We start from the raw sequence: 22,399 nt of genomic DNA on the forward strand, positions 1-22,399 counted from the left end.
ACTGACGCCTTTATCCAACATGCGACATTTAGATACTGGTTGCATTTCTTTAGCCCAGTGCACTGTATAGACAGGTGAAGTGACTTGCTCATGGTCACACAATGTTAGTATCAGGACTTGAACCACGAACTCAGGGTTTAAAAGTGCAAAGTCTTAACCACAACGACACAATGTTTGCGCATTTACAACGTGTATATTAACTGCCATAATATAAACTTGTCCTGGACAGATTCCTTTGTTGAAATTTTGCTAAAGTTGAGTTTAACATTTTCAGCCCGTGCAAGTCCAAAATCTGGAATACATCAAATAAATCTGGTATTTATTTTTTTAAATAATGGATCAGTTTGCCGATTAATGAACACACACTGTAGAATATTTTGCCTTGTTGATACTGAATAAGTTGTTTTGTGAAAAAGTAGCTGACTGCATGCATATATGTAGCTGGGTGTGAATAAAAAGCCAGCTGGATGCATATCTAACTTCAGTCCCTCATTTCAGATGTTAAAATTAATTACCTCCAACAGAACCGGGCCTAGAGGTATTTTCACCTGAGGCAGGAGGATAAATCTGTGCCCCATGTATATAGTTTTTTTTATTACTAATAAGTATTAAATAAATAAATAAATAAATGATTTTGAGAACAAAATAAATGTATTAATTATTAAATAAAAAAATCACAGAACACAGTAATAGAACAATAGGAATAGGAACATAAAATTGCACACATTAAAAATAAAATCACACCAACCTTAACAAAAGAAAAACAAAATAAGTATTACACATGAGATGAATGAATCAATAATACTTTAGGCAAAACAAAATTTAATATAATTATAAAGAATAAATAATTGGCCAATAAAAAATCTTTTTTTAAAGTTTTATTTTTCTTGCTTTTAGTGAAGCAAATTAATCAATTATCAAAATTACATTTTTTGTCAATTCCTGTTCGAGTGATAAAATTGCCATATTTGACCATTTTTCTTGAGCAAGTGATGATCTTAAATATGTTTTGATAATTTTTAGTTTACTAAAGCTTCTTTCACCAGAAGCTACAGTAACCGGTAATGTTAGGAATATTCTCAGTGCAACTTCTAAATTTGGATAGGGCTGAACTAAACTATATTCATGAATCATTTTTAAAAGATCTAAACTTGTAGCTGCTTTAAGGTCTGAAATTAACGTCATTGCCTGATTTTTTACACTGATTATTTCTGATAAGAATTCTACAGAATGTATATCTTTTGGATATTTAAGGGAAAACCACAAGCTGCTTTTTAAAAATTTTCTGTATCCATTGACTTTAATTTTTCACCTGTTAAAAAACTGAAATAAGACGAAATCCCATATAGCTTTTCAGGAGGAGGACTATGGGAATCTAATCAAGGACTTTGTTAAATGGTGTGACTCAAACCACCTACAACTGAACACCAGCAAAACCAAAGAGCTGGTGGTGGATTTTAGGAGGCCCAGGCCCCTCATGGACCCCATGATCACCAGAGGTGACTGTGTGCAGAAAGTGCAGACCTATAAATACCAGGGAGTGCACCTGGATGATAAATTGGACTGGACTGCCAATACTGATGCTCTGTGTGAGAAAGGACAGAGCCGACTATACTTCCTTGGAAGGCTGGTGTCCTTCAACATCTGCAATAAGATGCTGCAGATGTTCTATCAGACAGTTGTAGCGAGCACCCTCTTCAACGTGATGGTGTGCTGGAGAGGCAGCATAAAGAAGAGGGATGTCTTACACCTGGACAAACTGGTGAGGAAGACGGGCTGTATTGTAGACACGGAGCTGGACAGTTTGACATCCGTGGCAGAGTGACGGGCACTGAGCAGGCTCCTGTCAATAATTGAAAATCCATTGCATCCACTGAACAGGATCATCTCCAGACAGACTGACAGACTGAGGAGATCGTTCCTCCCCCACACTATGCGATTCTTCAATTCCACCTGGGGGGTAAACGTTAATATTATACAAAATTATTGTCTGTCTGTTATACCTTCATTGTTATTACTCTTTAATTTAATATTGTTCTTTATCAGTATGCTGCTGCTGGAGTATGTGAAATTCCCCTTGGGATTAACAAAATATCTATCTATCTATCTATCTATCTATCTATCTATCTATCTATCTATCTATCTATCTATCTATCTATCTATCTATCTATCTAAGTTGTGATATTAAAATATCTATTACTCCTTATACAAGGAAACGAGTGTATCGAGCGAGAATGTCTGATGCAAATTGTCAGTTTCCTTAAGGTATTTGATGAACATTGCAACATACATTTGGCTTTTTTCTTTTGCAATTGATCTGTTTTCATTTTTCATCAATTTGGCACCCTTTCCCATTGTTCACCTGAGGCAAGTGCCTTGTTTGCCTCACCTTTGTCCCAGCCCTGACCTCCAAGCCCTTTCACAAACATGCAGTGACATGCAAAAGTATTCAATCCCCTTGAAAGTCATCATAATTTTCTGCAAGACAAAAGATTTGTACACATATTTATTCATTCAGTATTTTTCTTATGCTGTAACAAAACATTTCCAAAGTCAAAATAAACCATTTTCTGTAGATATTTAACTGAAGAAGAAAAGCTCCAAAGTTAGTTTCTGCATAAGTATTTAAACCGCTGCGATTTGGAAGCTCCATTTTTACACCAATGACAATTAATTACAAAGGTGACAGTCATAATTAAACATAATGAGGTGCTACTTGTGAGTCCTTTCTTTCTCTCTGGATATAAAAGCCCCCTTTGTAAGTGCCGTAGTCTTTGTTGGACAGTCACTGCAAAAATGATGACAAAGGAGCATTCTACTGATGTGAGAAACAAAGTTACTGAAATGCACAAGGTAGCAGGAAATTACTATAAATTATCAAAGAGTTTTAATGTACCATTGCACACTGTTGGATCCATCATCAGTAAGTGGAAGGTTCATCACAGCATCCAGACTTTTACTATAGAACAGGCCATCCCTCAAAACTAAATGTCAGCATGAGATATCGACTGGTGAGAGAAGTGACTAGAAATCCAACCATTGCTCTCAGATGTCTGCCTCTATGGGAGGGTACCATTATAGACGCCACTCCTTAAGAAGGTCCACATAAAAGCATGTATGGCATTTTGCTACAAACCATGAAAAAGACCTTAAGATGTGGGAGAAGGTTTTATGGTCAGATGAGACTAAAATAGGACTTTCTGGCCAGACTTCAAAGAGGTATGTGTGGGATAAAATGAACACTACCCATACCCTAAGAAACACCATACCTACAGTGAAATATGGTGATGGCAGCATCATGCTATGGGGATGCATTTCATGTGCTGGGACTGAGAACCTTGTCAGAGTTGTAGGGACAATGGATGAGTACAAATACTGCACAATATTGCAGGAGAACTTGTTCCAGCCTGCAGTGAATCTAAAGCACAGGAGAAGATTCATCTTTCAACATGACAATGACCTTAGGAATTAGGCCAAAGTAACACTGGAATGGCTCAAAAACAGGTGAAAGTTTTGGAATGGCCAAGTTAAAGCCCTGATCTTAACCCTGTTGAGAATCTATGGCACTATTTGTAAACCGCTGTTCAGAGGTGCAATCCCACCAACATAGAGGGGCTCTAGAAATTCTGCCAAGAAAAATGGGAAAGAATCACTCCTGAACAATGTGCAGACCTGGGGCATACTTACATACCCCAAAACAACGAGGGCCGTTAATGCAAAGTATACTGTTACACTACATACTGTTATGACAAAGTATGAATGAGTTGGGCTTGAACACTTAATGGTTTGGAGTTTTTCTTTTTCATTTAAATATCTACAGAAAAGGATTTATTTGGACTTTGGAAATGTTCTGTTGCAGCACAAGAGTTCACATTAAAAATACTGAATGGATAAATATGTGCACAAATCTTTTGTCATGCAGAAAATTAAAATGACTTTTAAAGGAACTGAATACTTTTGCACATCACTGTATGTTTGTGAAAGCGCTTGGTGGTAATTATTTTTAACAGTATTTTCCCTTAATTCTGAAATGATCACAGGGCTAAAATTAGGAACACATTTGGCTGGCTTTTTATTCACCCCTAGCTACCAACATCCAGTATATGCTTGCAGTCAGCTACTTATTCATACAGCTCTTGTAAACCAGCTTCTTATTCTATTTTAACAGCAAGGCAAAATATTCTACAGTGTGTACATCAATCAGCATCAGTACAAACTGGTCCATTATTTGAAAAAATAAATATTCCACATTTTGGTCCTGCATGGGTCAAAAATGTTAAACTCAACTTTAATTTAACAAAGAAATCTGTGAAAATGAAGGTGGTCCAACATGAGTTGACCCTTTACAGTGACTATTAAATGTCACAATAAATCCCGTTTACTATATATTGGAGTGGGAATACTTCGTCAGTTTCACCCAGGTACTCGCACTGAGCAGTGCAAAACTCAAAAAAACGCATCTACCTTGTACAAAACTGTGAGAGGTAAAGCGGCCCAGTATGATGTAACTCACCCATGCAGGTCCAAAATATGGAATATTTGGCTTTTCAAAGAATTGACACGTTTATATTATGTCAAATAATATACACGATGTAGATGTGCAAGCATTGGGACATTGTGATTAGGACTTTGCACTTTCAACCCAACGTTTGTCGGTTCAAGTCCTGATAGTGACACTGTGTGACCACGAGCAAGTTACTTTACCTGTCTGTGCGGTGCAGTGAGGGGTCCCTGGGCATAAGAAAGGTAACCAGTAGTAACTAAATGTTTTATGTTGGACAAGGGCGTCAGTCGTAAATGTGGAATATTTTGCCTTTAGAATAAGTATCTAGTTTGCAAAAGCTGCAAGTTAAATGAAAAAGTACAGCTGCGGAATGCAAACAAGCATGTAGCTGGGAGCGAATAAAAAGACGTCCGAATACATACCTATCTTTTACAGAATCAAAGGTAGACTCTGTTAAGTCCTTTCGCAAAGGTATTGTGCTTAAAAAAACATACTTCACTGGTCAGTCATGTCATCACGAAACGCCCTCAACGCCAGTCCGTAATACCCATCATTAGAGCACCATTACACTGTGGTTAAGATTAGTGTTGTAGGAGGGTTATCTGAGTCAAAGGGCGTTTTGTGACTGACGTTGTGGGCATTACCCGATCTATGTCATAGGTTTTGCAAGCTGCAGCTAGACCCTTCTCGATCCATCACCTGTTCACTTCTCTTCAAGCCCCATGACTCTGCTGGCCTTTGAGTTCCTGTTTCTTGTTTCTTGCCCACCCATTGCTGCCGAAGATCACGTGAATAATCAAGATACATGTAGCTCGTACAAAGAACCGATATAGTTGATATAGAAAGTTGTGATACTGTGTGCACGCATATCCAGTATGCTTCGTACACGAAACCGACATAGTACACACATACAACCTGTAGAGTTCAAGGGCAAAACCAACATGTTACCCACATGAAACCAGTATATGACATGCATACACAAATTCATTGGTATACCGGAACGGAACCCAAACTGATAACATGAGAGCGTAAACCGATGCAGTTCACTCACAAACCAAACGTACTGAACCAGTGATATACACACGCAAAGCAATATAGTTCATATGCAAACGAGTGGTATGCATATATAAACTGATACAGTTCACGCACAAACCGATAATTTACAGACACGAATCAATACAGTTCATATGAATGAAACCAGTATTGCACACACACAGATCAATTAAGTATGCACGCAAACCGATAGTAAATATTCATAAACCAATAGTTTTCACATGTAAACCAATAGTTTACGCACAAAAATATATAATTTATGACATGTTTGACCCATCAAACCCCATCAAGGGGCCTTCATGTACTCAAGTGACTGTGCTACATGATCCAAACACACAACTCAGATAATCGGGTTTTGCATCCTCTTTAGGTAGGTATTTCTTCAGAAACATAAGGGACACTAAAATCCTGTAGCTTATTTTGAAAGAAATTATTATTATTATTATTTTCACATTTAGCTCATCTTACAGTAGGAGTTAACTTTGCTCAATGAAAAAGACTATGTTGAAGGAAGTCATATATAATATTGATCTTCATTAACAACGACACACGTAACTATTGCCATAAACGTTTTACTCGGACATCAAAAATATATTATTGCTCTATCAGTGTAAAATAAATGACTTCACTCCGAAAAATAATCGTACAGATGCGCACAGCAGGAACACAAAACACAAAAGCCACTCAATATCCCGTCATCCAAAGCGGCCGCAAGTGTCTCCTTTTTTATTTTAAGTGCTAAATAGGTGGCCTCGCAGGATTAGTTATATACTGTATTAATACAATAAAGGTTTTGTAAATGTGGACACATAAATATGTTTTTTAGAGTTATACAATATTTTAATTAACATGTTTCTCTTAAATAAAGGGTTTCATTCACTGACACATAAATGCATTCTGTACATAGAAAGCAGGCATATCTTTAGCGATCACTACTGTCATTCAAGTGCGCCAGACGACCGCAGAGGACCACAGTGACGCAGTATCGGAAAGCGAAAGTTATTCCTGTAAAAGTTATCAAACAGCTGGATACTGAGTAAATTATATGGACTTGGGAATTAATATTATTCGGGCACTCAGATCGACTTTACACATTGTACAAACGAATATGGGCTGTAAAGCTCGGTCAAGTTTTCCAATCCCTAAGGAAAGAGATTTGTGAAGAAGAAGCTCGGCAGCCAAGCTGCGTTGTATGCGAGAAACGCTAGAACAGGACGCTGATTGAATCTGTGTCCGGACTTGTGTTTGCAGTCTTGTGCAAAAGTGCGAAATTGCAACGAGTCATCGGTATTTTGCAGAAGAATTCCAACCGGTGAGTTTCATTTGTGTCCGATTCGTAAAGTGACAAATTTACGCTCGTGTAGTTGCTTAGGAAGTATGGTTTGGTCAAAGAAGAAAGGCAGGTAAATATTGTTTCAATAACGCGCTTTTTAACGGTGTGTGGCATTTATTATTTTAATGAGCAGGTTCAAGAACTAGTTGCTGTAACCAGTAAGGTGCAGTAAAAGACGTATAATCTTTACTTGAATGAATAAGAGATTAGATTAAACGTGTATAAGAAATAAAAAGATTTAGGTAATGTGTAAGAAGCTAATGAAAATCAGCAAGTAAATAAAGTGTAGAGCTCGAGGCCACGATCTTTTCTTTTCTCTCCTTTTGTTGGGACGTTTAGTACCACGCACAACGAGTTAAAGTTATTTCTCAGGCTTAAATCATAAGGTTGAAGTGATGGGTGCTACATTCAAACTGTAAGTCGTGCATTTGCAGGATAAGTTTATATTTTTCATCGTTATCACGTTTACCATCATCTAATGTTTATGGGGTGGGCTTATTGATTCTTAACGTGTTGATTAGTTTGATTTGTTTTAAGTTCTTGCAATAAAATATCAGTACAAGCATAAAACATGAAGACATTAGTAATCCTCATTCCCCAACAGTCTACGAAGAACAGAATTTTAACAAAAATACACGTACATATTTCATTTGGAGGCTTCTGTTGGCTTTTCGCTCTCTATTTAGTGAAAATGTAAATCAAAAATTGCACATAGTTAAAGTATTCTGATACAGTTTTATAGTGTACTTAACAGCAATTTTTGAATGTTAGAAGAAAAACACGCATATCTCTCTAGACTTGACCTTAGGCTTATGAACGTGTTGGAGAATTTGATTCAATAAACAAACAAAAGATTTCTAGAATGGGGTACATAATAGTCATTGTCTTGAAAATACATATACAGTTGTAGCTATTACTTAAAGGGTAATGGGAATGAGAGGTTGGTGTTTACTCAAATTAAATAGACTGGTATCTTTAAGGATTCATTATCCTGGGTTCAAATCCTATGCACAGACGCCATCAGTGTGGAGTTTGCACATTTGCATTTTCCTGTGTTATCTAAAATGGGTGTTTTGTTTGCTATCTGACAGTTTTAAAATGTCTAATGAAAGTGGGTCTTGCAATGAACTGGCATCATGTTCAGGGTGCTTTACAGTTGATGCTGCTTTAGTAGCTTCAGGCCCCCACATCCGTGAGCAAGATAAACAAAGATTGAGCATGTTATACCGATTGCACCAGAAAAATAGGGAGGCATTTAATTTGGAAACATTGTATTTAAACAAATGTTAAAGTATTTTGATGAATATTTCTTAAGTGTGGCACAGTTTGTTTGTGGTGGAATAGATAAGGGCTCATTTATAAGACTTCTAAATTTGCTCAGCCTTTTCTTAAATACATCTTAGCACATGACATAATTTAGTATTGTTTTAACACTTAAAGGCGTATAATTTATATTTCTGTACTCCGCTGTCAAAGAGGTGCCTGCCATCTTTGTATTGTTATGCCGGAAAGAATACGAGGTGTGGCAGAAAAGTAATGAGACTGATTTTTTATTTACCAAAATTTTTATTTTTTTCAAATATCAATGTTATCCCCTTCAAAGTAGTTCCCTTGGGCAGCTGCACACCGATGGAGACGTTGTTCCCACTGTTGGTAGCAGCGCTGGAAGTCTTCAACCGGTATGGTCTTCAGCATGTCCATTACACTCTTTTGGATGTTTTCTAAAGTCCCGAAATGACGTCCTTTGAGGACATTTTTTAGTTTAGGAAAAAGGAAAAAGGCACACGGACTGAGGTCAGGTGAATAAGGGGGCTGGGGAACCACAGCAATGCGTTTTTTCGATTGTCCTTCTGCTCAATTGTGAGGTTTTTCGGCACCATTTTGGCACAGACCTTTTGCAGGTGCAAATGTTCAGTCAAAATTTGATGAACGGTAAATCTGTTCAAATTTAATTGTTCTCTCAACATTCTTAATGTTAAACGACGGTCTGATCTCACAAGAGTGTTCACACGTTCAATGTTTTCATTGGTTTTCGAAGTTGAAGGCCTCCCTGAAAAACTTGAGCTCGGGATAAAGAATGTTCCCCATAGGCCTGTTTTAACTTTTCAAACGTCACACTTGCCGATTCTCCAAGCTTAACACAAAATTTAATGGCACAACGTTGCTCCAAATTCCGCTGTTCCATTTTGCGTGACGCACAACCAAAAACACAACTTCGCTAATAGCAGTCACAAAAATCATGTAGTTAACGGAAGGAGTTGAAACTCGCACTGAGCTATGGGAGGGTACTGATACACGTGCTCTATCAAGGACAACAGCGCATCGTTGCCAGATCGCTTGCAGTGTTGCCAGTCTCATTACTTTTCTGCCACACCTCGTATATTTTGGCAAGTAAATTTCTAGGATGGTAGCATGTCCACTGCATTAGGTATATTATGAAAATCTTTACAGTTTCCAAATTAAACTAGGAATACTGAGAATTGGTACATAATATAAATAGAGTTATATAAAATAAACTTAGCTGTCCCACAATCATAAAGGTTCATCTCACAAGGGCCAGTGAGAGCTATCAACAAAAAAAGTTTAGAGTGTGGAATATTTAAAATATCTTTTTTGAGTATGTGTTTAAAATTTTGGGTCTACATGCCTCAGCTTTGATGAAGTACTGTGAAACAGTATCGAATGCTGTTTTGTTAAACGTCAATACGCTGCATATATTTGAGTGTATGTTTAATATTTTGTATCTGCATGCAAGAACATTGAGGGTTTATTGTGAAAAGGTTTGCATTGTTATTGTTTTTATTTATGTTCAATACACAAGCAAGGCTTTGTTGAATGCAGTTTGGTTCTCAAATACTTACAGAAGCTACTTACAGAATACTTAATACAGAAGTAATTAGTACATCAACCATTTTTTTGGCATGTACAGCTTCATTTCATTTCAGTGTAGATTTGCAGTTTTTAGAAAGGAACCTTGCTTAATGAGGACAGGATAAATAAAATGGTCACTGATATATGAACAGAGGATTAATTTGATAAGTGATTTCAATATTACATAAGCAAATATAATAATTTGTTTATATAAAAGTAATATTACAGAAGCAAACATACTGTACATGACTGTTGTATATTAAAAAAAAAACTGAAAACAAACTTGGTATTTATCCTTAGTATAACTGATTTTGGTACCAAGTTGATATATATAAATTTATTTATATATATATATATTTTGTTTTGTTTTTGACAATCTGTAAGTACCATGCCTGATTGCAAATAGACACATTACTGGGGAAGACACAATTATATGTGGGGATTTGGGCATGATTGCATTTACAAACACCTTTTTAATGAAATATTTTCTACAGTTAGTGAATCACATATGACTGGTGAATTTTTTCAGATCTCTTTGTATTATTTCAAATTCATTATTTTGTTTTTATTTTCTTTTATTATGATAGCAATTTTAAAGTATTTTTAAAGCCTTTTAAAATAATTAAAAAGCATTTTCAGTGACCATAATTCTCATTTAGTTACTCCAGCCAACATGAAGTTAACACATAATCTACATCTTAGGTGGCTGCTAACTTGATACAACACACAGTGCCTAAAACAAAGGTATAATGAAAAACAATTATTACATTTGATATATAATATTTAGGCTGTAACAATAAAGGGTGACAAAAGAGAAATTTTAATTTAGTTCTGAATGCTATTCATTGAGTACCTGCTTCTGTCTATACCACTCAAATGGTGTTCTATGCTGTGACATATTATATCAAGTCAGGTACAGTCCTGCACACCTACTGTGTTGACCAATGCCTGCATTTTTTTTTTTTTTAATTTTGAGGTTGTACTTTTATTTATTTTATCATGTTTAATTGATATGAGCAGTTGAAGGCAAAATTATCTTAGATTGTTTTTGTGTGAAAACTCTTTCCCATCTCATTTTTGTGAAAGGCTATGGTTTCAAGCATTTCACTTGTTTGACGGCTGAAATTTTCACCTGCTTATTTTAAGCAAATATATAAATGTCATAATCATGCCATCCCATTGCAGAGCATACTCCTTCATGACCAAATTTTACTTAATAATCAACCTGACACATACAGTACCTCTTTTGAATATGTATTAAAACACCAACAGACAAATGGAATGTAAGCCTTAAACACAAATCCACTTCTGAGTGTATGGATGCAGAAATACTCTTTGTGCTGTCTTGCATTTCAGTTTAATTTTTACTTTGAAGTAATTATTAATTAGTCCTTTATGAAGTGAATTAGAATTTAGCGAGTGTATATTATGTTTTATTCATTAATTAGTAAATTGATATTACAAAGAGCATCATTTTTGTGCTTTGTTATCAGAACTAATAATGAAGAGGAAAGCAGATTTTTTTAGCAGTCTGAAGAAGCCAAGAACACAGATTGAAGAACTTGGACTAACCTTGAGCTCCACTTCAGATGATGAGCCACAATCTAACAGCCGCGTTAGCCAAGGTTATCTGCACCTCTTGCTTTCTGTCCAGTACCTTCTGCTACAATTGAAATTGCACTGTTGTGTTACCTCTTCTTTTCTTAAATATAAAATGTGTTGTTAAGAAGTGTATTTTGGATGGGTCATTAATTTGCAGAATTATTTGTAATTTCTTCATTTAGGTCACACCAATCCTGGAGTTAAGAAAATAGAGGCATAGGGCCATGTTTAAAGCAAAGTTACCCTCCTTTCAAAAGCAAACCAAAATTGTCATATTTAGTAAAACCAGTCAGTTAATGGTGAAAATAATTATGAATTAGTGAAAAATGCAGAGGAGATCATAATTTTGCCTTAAGGTTAAATTTATGCCTGGATTTTGTTCAGGTTTTAAAAAGGTTTTCAGTGATGTGGGATAGTTGATTGTGCTCTTTCTTTTATTTTTCATAAATTTTATTCAAGAAAGTGTTAGTTTATTAGTGATAATAAATGAGCTCCATTAACATTTAATTGTAACTGTTACTTTTGATGTGGTTTGTATCATGACTTAATAAATCTCATATGTGTTAGTTCTTCTTTCTTTTTGTCATCCATAGATACAACAAGCAGTGATAGTGACTCGGGCAGTGATTTGGGAGAAAATCGACCTGTCTTCAGTTCTAGTGCACCATCTTTACAGAATGCATCGGAAATTATGTCACTTAATACAGAAGCGTCATCCAGTCGCTATTCTATGTATAACAGTGTTTCCCAGAAACTTATGGTATGATACATTTCCTTGCATTTTTTGCTCGAACAAGTGTTAATTTGAATTCCAGGTTAGTTACTTTTGAAAAGCAACGTATGTGAGCAGAATTTTATATGGAATAGTTTATATTACAGTTAGCTTCACTTTGCATTGAAATTCTCTTTTCTAAAACAGGCTGAAGTAGAGAACTTTAGAGAAACTACTGTGATTGGACACTTACATAAGTTACTTTAAAGGATATGTACAGTATTTTCAAGTTCAAGTTATTTCATCACAGTCATGTTATATATTTATTTGCCACATAACATTGTGTAAGAAGTGAAGTTTTTTTTTTAATCTCTCAATTATAAAAAAAAAAAAATCCTGGAGAGAAACAGTAGGGCGATGATACGTGATCTTAAAAGATCACGGAAGACACTTAAAAGACCTGCGAGACCAAAGAGATTGGCCATGGAGCGTCTCGCGGGGACCTTAAACATGACACTTTGTGCCAAGAGATTGACCCAGGACCGTCTCGCGATGACATAGAACATGAAATTCTTGCAAGACACACCCTGCTTACAACCAAATAACAGCATGGGGAGGAACACACTCAATAACACACTCAGTCGTGTTTTGGCTTTGAGCACACATAGACCCAGGGGCTCTCAGTGCATATAAAGCGTACAAGGACAATATGTTATAAATGAAATGTAGACGACTAAGCGAAGAAGTAAGCAGCGCAGAGAAAACAGACTCAAAAGTGTTGGAGAGACAAAAAAGAAAAAAAAATAATCTACGTGCAAATTCAGAAAATAAGGAAAGTAATTATCAGCCCGGAACAAGTGGAATTGGGGAAAAAAAAAAGCATGTCCAATCCAGACATTGGCGCTATACACATGCAGAGCAGATTAGAGATTCTGAAAGCTGTGGAATTCGGAAGGCTCAAAAAAAAAAAATGTTGGCACAATACACATATGGAGAAAGGGAGAAAGTAAAGAATATGAAAGTAGCAAAATTAGAAAGTATAATTAAAGAAAGTAAAGATTGCAGTAGCACAAACGAACGGAAATTATTACTCGAAAAAGGAAATTAATCACCACGGACCACGGGCCTCATGTATAAACGGTGCATACGCACAGAAATGTTGTGTAAGAATGTTTGTAACGGCCTACCCCTTACCCAGCTGGAAGCTAAAATAGAAAGAAACTTAAACGAGCGTTACTTTTCATGCTGACCAAGATTTATGTAGCGGTAGAATGTGGAAGTTGGAGTATGCACACATTTTAAAGTGCGTAAGCACATTTCGGCTTTTGTGCTTACGTCATGTTATAGTGCGAATTCTGGGGCCTCATGCATAATGCTGTGCATAGGTGTTACTGAAACAAAAGCAGGATAAAGCGTGGTCAGAAATAAAAGACAGAGGAGAAAACAAAGTAAAATGTCATAAAGAGCTTAAAAAACAAGGGGCCAAACACATGCAGAGCACGTTAGAGATAATGAAAACTGTAATTCAAAAGACTCATAGAAACACATGCAGAGCAAGATACAGAATATGAAAGCAGAAAAAAAATGACAGTGTCAAAACAAAGAAAGTGAACAAAGAAAGAGAAATTATTACTCAGAGAAAAACAAAAAGGCGAATAGAGATTGAATATATGGACATAGGTGATATGTCAGAAGTATGTAAATATTGTAAGACTGAAGTTTAAGTCAAGAGAATTTCAAAAACCGAGTTTACGTCGCATGCATTTATTGGTTACTTTGCAAAAAAAAATTAACTGCTGATGATGTAGATCGTTTTGTCTGTGCTGAAATTCCAAACAGAGAAACCTATCCTAAATTATGGTACAGAGTCATTAAACACATGTCTCACTGACCTCATTAAAAAGTTTCAGCACATTGGGATTCGAAAGATTTCAAATATTGTTTTTACAGAAGTTCTGAAATAAAAGTGAAACTAATGAAATAGCAACAATTCAAAGGAAAAAAAAATCTTAAAAGTGTGTATCTGGAAAAACAAAAACGGGGGTTGGCGAGCAAAGCAAGCAGGGGATGAAGCACCCTAGAACAATTCCTGTTCTTTCAGCTTAAAATGGAGCTGAGGGATATATGGGTCCATATGTGATAGAAAAAGCCTTTAAACTTACCAAATACACCTTCTTTAAAGCAGCAATGATTTCAATTTAAGAAAACATGACCTCTGCATTTATGAGGCATCCTTTAGATAAAGTAAGTTTTTTTTTTTTTGGATATAAGAATACATTTCCTGTTTATTTGTCTACTCACAGCTGCCTTCATAAGTGGAATTCTGATAACCCACCTCCCCATCACCAACCCCCAAATTTGGTGAGCTATATTATGCATAATGTCTTACTTTTGCTTTAGCAATTCTTTGACTTCTTTCACAGACTTAAGTGTGCTTAAATCATATGATTATTTTTGTCCATTACATTCTATGTTACTATTATACATAGTTTGCAGAGCGAGTACCCCGCCAACAAGCAGCATACTGAAAACAACAATCGAATTTAATTGTACTTTGTACACATAATGGTCAATCTGAACTGATTATACTGCATTGTATTTTAATAAAGGCAATTTAAACTTGAAAAAGCCAAGCCAACCTTTTCCTATAAAAGATACCAACTTTTTTTAATGTAAAACTAGGGGACTCTCCCCCCTGCTTGCTTTGTTCGCCAACCCCCGTGTGGGCCCTACACACTAGTCATTTTCCAGATCTGCCACTTGCGACGAATTGTGCTGTCCTTTTGGATAAACACGAATATCAACTCTGTCTTTGATATCTCCGTCTTTGAGACTGTTTTCACTGACAGTTCATCATATGTTGGTTTATTATATAAGCGAGCATGATCTTTCGGATTCATATTCATTCATCCAAGAAAACTTCTTTGTTTGTGTTTTTCTCATAAATTTTGTGTAAAGTGAGATACTTTTGAACATATGCATTTGCATCTATTATTGGCTGTAGAATTTCAAATACATCGGATCGTTTAACTCTTTCGATTCTATGTTGCATCGTTTCTCCATGATCATAAATATAAACCTGACCGAATTGTTTTTGTTTTTTTTTTTTTATAAAATTAAACTTGTAGTAGCTTTAATTGTTGTGGGACCACAGATTTTCATAGCATATGGTCCTGAATCGTGTAAATCTACATTTTCAGCATTGAATGATGCAAACATGAACAGATTATTTTAGATTCAGATATTTTACCTGTAGTGTTTGTGGCTTTCACTTTCACCAAACAACAAATCTTTTATTTCAATTTCTCGCGGATACGCCTCTTAATTGGGTAGAAACTACTTTTCCCAGATAGCAACACGAATAAGATGATCTACAAGTCTCTGACTTAAACTTTAAAGCCAAACAATATCTACATACTTCTGTCATCTTACCTATGTCCATACAGTATATTCAATCTCTTTTCGCTGCTCCGTTATTTCACTGACTAATAATTGCCATTTGTGAGCGCTAATGCCATCTTTTTACTAACAGTTTTTTGAGACTTTCAAATTTTAGTACTTTCATAATCTCAAACCTGCTCTGCATGTGTATTGCGGCAACGTTTTTGAACCTCTTTACGATGTTCTACTTTGTCTTTTCTTCTTCTACTCTTCGTCTTTTATTTCTGCCCCCGCTTGGACCTGGTAGGTGTTCAGTTCCACTTGGTCCAGGCTGATTATAACTTCCCTTATTTTCCGAATTTGAACCTAGATTATTATTGTTCTTTTTTTGATTTTTTTTCTCTCCAATACTTTTGAGCCTCTTTTTGACGCGCTGCCCTTTCTTCTTCACTTAGTCGTTGACGTTTCATCTGGAACGTATAAAATTATTGTCCAGAAAAGGACTACATCGTAGAAAACTAATACATTGTATCTCTTGTATTAAAATGAGGAAAATGCAAACATTTATAAGAGCGGAGAGCACAAGAACTGTGTCTGACAATAGCATTCACATGAATGAGAGGTGAGTGGACCGTGTGCATGGTTAAATCTCTTGGCACAAAGTCTCATCTCGTGGGAATTGAAATTATCTCTCTGAAAATTTCTTGTCTCGTCCCAAGTTTTTTTAATATAATAGTAAGATTAGTTTCTCATGCTGAATATATGGTAATAAAGAATTGAGGGCAACAGGTTTGAGTAAGTAAACTCAATGACACTCATACCAATCAGATACAAATACAGATCATGCGGAACTTATGCAGGATATGGTGCTGTGAGTTAGGAATGGCAAATCTGTGTTATAACTGTACCTATGTTAAAACATCAGTCTTGAAATCGCTAAACTAAAACCTGACTAAACCTGGGTAAATTAGCATTGCTAAATTGACCCTAGCCTCTGTGTGTGTGTATGTGTGTGTGTATATATATATATATATATATATATATATATATATATATATACACACATATATATACATATATATATATATATATATATATATATATATATATATTATATATATATATATATATATATTTTTTTTTTTTTTTACTTGAAAAATTGATGTTTTCAGTAAGTTTTAATCCTTTTTCTATCTCATCTGGACCCGTGTACATTTTAGCCTCATTGTAAGCTGCAGGAACAGAAAAGGGTATTTATAAAATGTATATAAAACATCTTACTTTAGAACAAACTTTTATATGGGAAATTAATATATACCATAATTGTGAAGGGATAATGACTTGAAAAATAAGAAATATTTCCTTCCTCCACACACTTCTTTATTATAAAATTGTTTAATAAAATAGGTTCTTAATAATCAAGTTAATACATTTAAATGGTGTTTGAAAGTCTAGTATTTTAATTATTTCTAAATAAAGTCGAGGTTTTTGCCTATTATTATTTTTTACATATTGATTGTAAATGTTTTTTTATTAACACATTTAAGTTTGATGTCAGTATCTTTCTTAAGATTTATAGATATTTGGCACAAAATATGATAAATTCAAGGTGTCTCTATGAAAGGCTAATATAACGTCCTCCGGCTAACTGTGTATGATTAACTTCTGTGTCATAAATGTAAACAATAACCTTTCATTGTTTAAAATCAGTAAGTGAAATGCTTTCTTAAAAGTTTTAAATAACTTGGAATTCTTTATGTAAGTAATATATTTATTAAGCACAATTTAATAATTATATTTTGTTTCACTCTTGTTTCTGATATACAGGCCAAAATGGGTTTTAGGGAAGGAGAAGGTCTTGGAAAGTATGGACAAGGCCGAAAGGATATTGTTGAAACATCTACACAGCGTGGCAGACGTGGTCTGGGGCTCATTTTGAAGGGTTTTGAGGGAGATCTTAATGTAGACTGGCAGAATGAACCAGAGGTATATTTTCCTGTGTAGTCTGATGAATGTGTTCTTGCTTTCAAGTGTTATCTGTGTTAAACTATAACAAAATATTTATAATATCAATTATGATTCTGAATTATCCATGTAGAGGTGACTAAGTGTGTACATGAGAGTACCCTAGAATGGACTGTACCATTATAATAAGGAGCCATTATAAGACCTAGCTGTACAGGGCTGAATTGAAGATGACTGTACAGATAATAGATGGTTATTTTGTTTATTATTTGCATTCATAACTTTAATTAATCTGTAAATACAGTAGGAAGTATTTTAAATATAGCTATATGAGTACCAAAAGTCTTTGAAATTTTATAAAAAAAAACAAATTTATTTATATAGGATGACAATGATTATTGTGTTCCTAATGGGAAGTTCATTGGAATTTACATACATATATTGTATATCCAACATAACTGGAAGCGATTTGAACATGCACAAACGCTTTCGTTGCACATTATAAAATCATCTGAAGTCAAATAAATGCAATCAGTCTGTCTAAAATGTAGAGAATCATGCGTTAAAGGTAATCTGAAATTATTTTGTATGCTATATTTAGGTCTTATCATTTTTTTTTTTCTCATTTGTTCCTCCATCACCTCCCAACCCCTCATAGGCAAGTGCTATTGAAGAACTTGAGTGGTTCCCAGAATGTACAGCAGAGTTTCCAGATGCTGCAGAGCTCAGGGAATGGATGACTGTTGGTAATGTAAGTAAAATTAGGTAATGAAAAACTGAGTATTTGTAGTGAGGTTTATTGTCATAAGTGCATTGTTTTCTAATTACTTTATAATGCTCTTCCATACTGAGAAAAAGAAGAATCTAAACAGTTCAGGCAAACGTATGAGAGCAGATCTTACAGTCCTTAATATGTAAAAAGACTTGCATCTAATGTTTAACTTTCAGCAGAAGTTGATTATATGTGTTTTTGTATTTAGATGCATTGGTCTAGAAAGGTTATATGAGTAGAAAGTTATACCAATTAGTACAAACTCTAAAATGAACAATAAAAAAATACTCGAGCAGTAAATTGGACAGTTACTGGTATTTGTACTATATGTCAAAAGTATATCTAACTTGAACTCCCCATCAGTTGGGGTCAGTTGTTTTTGAGCAGCAGTTGTGCTGAGTCATTTGAGTCTTTTTAAAGCCACAAGTTTATTACCAAATGTGTACCCAGTTAAGTTAAGAAAAAATGATCTAAGTTACATTGTTAAATCCTAACTATCTTAGTATGTACTGTATGTTTCTGAATATATTGTATGCACTGTCCATTTATTTACACACATATTTTGTCATAAGTTCCACACAACATGGAAAGAGGTTTGGGGGCTGCCGCCTGTATACTTGAATTTTGCTGAAAAACATGAAATGATGTGGAATTTCCCATGATTGGTCTGTCAATGGAAAAGAGCAAGGATTAGTGCATTCTACTGGTTTGGCGAGGAATTACCTCTTTCGAGCCTTTAAGCTGCCCAACCCCCCTCCCCCCCACGCTCAGCCCAGACCCATTGGGTCGGGCGTTCCTGACTGAAGGTTGTGAACCTGAGAAAGAGCATCGATGTTGGCGTGACAAGAGCCCTGTCGGTGAATGAGCGAAAACTTATAAGGCTGCAGGTCTAAAAACCACCTTGTGACTTGAGGGTTTGACTCTGACTGTGCAAAGCCATCCACTGTAAAAGTGCATGGTCTGTGACCAAGATGAACTCCTGACTCAATAGGTAGTACCACAGCTGTGTAATTGCCCATTTGAATGCCAGGGCTTCCTGCTCCACCGCCACATACCTGGTTTCCTGTTTCAGCAGTTCCTGGCTCAGGAACATGACTGGGTGTTCCATACCATCAATGCTTTGGTTCAACACAGACCCCAGGCCTGTGTCTGAAGCATCTGTCTGGAGAATAAAAGGCAGAGAATAGTTAGGAGCCTTTAAAGTAGGTGCCTATGTAAGGGGCCTGTTTCAAGTCACGAAATGCAGTTTTCATGTTATTATCCCATACCACATTATTAGGAGGGCTCTTCTCTTTCTTTCCTCTTCCATAAAAAAAACGGGGTACAGACCTGCGGTAATAACCTATTAAACCAAGAAAGACTTGGAACTGCCTCTTGGTCTTTGGACAGAGCAATTCAAAATGCTATATGCTTTGGAACACTGTGGTCTTACAGTACCCCTTCATCATGTCAAGTGTGGTCAGATATTCAGCTTGTCCCAGTCACTCGAGGAGGTCATCAACTTGCAGCACTGAGTAAGCGTCAAACTGTGAAACTTAATTAAGCCTCCAGAAGTCATTGCAAAACCTCCAACTTCTGTGAGGTTTACTGACCAAGACAATAGGACTGGATAGGGCTATAACTCTCCTCTATCACACCTAGTTCCGGCATACGCTTGATCTCTAGTTACACTTCGGCTCTATTTCCTCAGTGAGTTGATACGGGCGTTCTTATATGACCACCCCTGGCTCAGTCACAATGTCATGTTCAATCAGCAAGGTTCGTCCCGACGTCTCACTTACCACCTCCGGAACTGACAGGATAGCTGGTTCCAGCTCCCGTCTCGGTTGGGCAGTGAAATTAGATCCGAAGTTAAATCTGATTTGTGAGCAAAAAGGTTGCGGGGCTAACCGGAGGAAGGTTCAGGTTCCCTATCCTTCTATGGTTTCAGCAAATTCACGTGGTAGACCCGTTAGCTCGGTTGACGTTTAGGTTGCTTTACCAAATAGTTGATGAACCCCCTTCTTTCTTTAATTTCGTAAGGCTCTTACCAATGGGTCAATAATTTAGAGTGGGAGGTGGGAATGAGAACCATGACCTGATCTCCAGGACAAAATTCCCTTAGACATGTGCCACAATCATACTGATGGACCTGCGCTGCTTGAGCCTTTTCCATATAGGTCTAATTTTTTCCAGTCTATCACGAAACTGCGCGATATATTCTAGAATGTTTGTGGTGGGCAAGGTTATCATAGTTAACGAAAACTAAAATCAAAACTGAAACCATTATTAAAAAAAACATTTTCGTAAACTGAAATAAAATAATTAACAAAACCGAAATGAAAAACTAAAACTAAACGAAACTTTTAAAGTAGCTGGAAAGACTAACTGAAATAAAATAACAATTTACTAAAATATTTTTCGTTTTCATTTTTGAATGAATATTCTTGCAGTTAGTCTTTAACTCTTGTAAGTTTTAACTCTAAATCAGAAAGTCATCCACCACGAGCCGTCTGCACATATTCATCCAGTGAATGGCGGCTGGCGACGTAGGGTGGCCGTTTACACAGCATTTGCGGTGACAGAGTAAGCTGAGTGCGGGTGCGTAAAGCGTGAGAAATAGAAAGCGATTTGTGCTTGTTGTATATCAAGATGTAATTCAACCAGCTGAAATCAGAATGTGCAGGACAACAAAACATTTATCATATGAACAGAAAAATCATGAGTGAGTAACATTTCAGTTTATTTCTCAGGTGTCTACTTTTTGTTGACAGCAATTCACCTGCCACGTCGCACAGGAGAAATCAACTATCGGTTTGAGGATGATATACAAAGGTCTTTAAATGCTTGAAGTAACTTGGAAACTTCCTTAAATGTCCCTGAGGTATAAGGTGTCCCTTGGTCTGTCAGAACTTTCTTAAGGGTACCGACACGCTGAAAGACCCCTACTAAGTCTCGTATGATAGCTTTGGTGGTAGCTGTGTGCAAAGGAACAGCTTTGGGAAATTGGGTAGCATAATCTACCAGGGCCAATATATATATTTGTGTCCTTGAGCTGAGGGTTCTAGGGGTCCTACCAGATTGACCCCAGTCTGTTCAAATGGGACATCAATAAGGGGAATGAGAACTGGAGAAGCACAGTCCCTCTTAGGAATTTGCCGTAATTGACACTCCAGACAGGATGTGCAAAAACGGCGAACCTCCTCATTTATTCCCATCCAGTAGAATCTGAGCTTGATCCACTCTAGGGTTTTTTCAGTACCCAGATGGACACCTAGGAAGTTAGTGTGTGCTAGCTCACAAACCTGCCGCCAGTAAATTTGTGAGACTAACAACAGTGACCTTACCTCCCCCTTGTGTTCAGCTACCCGATACAGAAGAGTGTTTTTTAATACAAAGTGAGGCCCGCGTGCGATAGCCATTAACCAGAACTACTGCATTTTTAGCAAATTTAAGGGAGTCATCCTTTCATTGTTCCCTTTTAAATAAAGCCAGTGTCTTCTTAAGCTGGAAGTACAACTGAGAGAGCTGATCTGCAGCAACGTCAAGGGGCGTGGTTTTCACCCGTTCTGCCTCCGTGCTGGATGATGATGTCCCATCAGGCAACTGTCCAGGAGTCTCCACATCACTCAACTGAGCTGCATCGCTGCTCTCAGCTGTCTCTGTACATGGAATGGAGGCAGCTTGGGATTTATTTTCTCTGTCTATTAGTAGGCCCAATCTTTGATTAGGAGTGGATAGAGTGAAATTGCTTTTACTATTAGACCAATTTAACCCAAGCATCACTGGGTAAGGTGGACTTGGATGGACTGCCACCATAAATTTTTTTGCGTTCTTTCATACGCAATGAAACAGAGGGCAGACCTGTACCTGTATGAGAGAATATCTAAGTGAATACAGGTCAGATTGGTCTTTATTTTAAGCCACTGCTGCGGTAATACAAAACTGCAAGCAACAATTGAGGGATGGTACCTTAATACCCATTTATACTTGCCACTCCTGCATAGGGGTTTGGTAAGGAACTAGACAAAGCACACCAACCCGCCCTCTCTGTAACGGCGCCCCCTAAGCGCCCAAAAACCGGGCACCAGACATGGATGCGCAATTGGAGGCGGTTGCTACAAATGGTAATAATGGGGCTGAAAGTTAGGGACACATCCTGGTTGGGTTCCATAACGCAACTGTCCGGTTCTCCCAGAGTGTGAAGCTGCCCTATTTTTTTCAACG

The 22,399-nt window shown here is 36.5% G+C and overlaps 1 protein-coding gene across 1 annotated transcript in view; it reads left to right on the top strand.

The window, feature by feature from the left end:
• The first annotated feature begins 6,508 nt into the window (after positions 1-6,508).
• Positions 6,509-22,399, top strand: part of cmtr1 (cap methyltransferase 1) — a 121,596-nt gene continuing 105,705 nt past the window's right edge. Inside the window, exons 1-5 of the mRNA XM_039748362.1 lie at positions 6,509-6,869; positions 11,255-11,386; positions 11,957-12,123; positions 17,284-17,442; positions 18,080-18,172. Coding sequence (XP_039604296.1) covers positions 11,263-11,386; positions 11,957-12,123; positions 17,284-17,442; positions 18,080-18,172 — 543 coding nt within the window. The 5' untranslated portion in view covers positions 6,509-6,869; positions 11,255-11,262. The remainder of the gene's footprint in view (positions 6,870-11,254; positions 11,387-11,956; positions 12,124-17,283; positions 17,443-18,079; positions 18,173-22,399) is intronic.

The sequence above is a fragment of the Polypterus senegalus genome, chromosome 3, assembly GCF_016835505.1.
Source record: "Polypterus senegalus isolate Bchr_013 chromosome 3, ASM1683550v1, whole genome shotgun sequence".
Lineage (NCBI taxonomy): Eukaryota > Metazoa > Chordata > Cladistia > Polypteriformes > Polypteridae > Polypterus > Polypterus senegalus.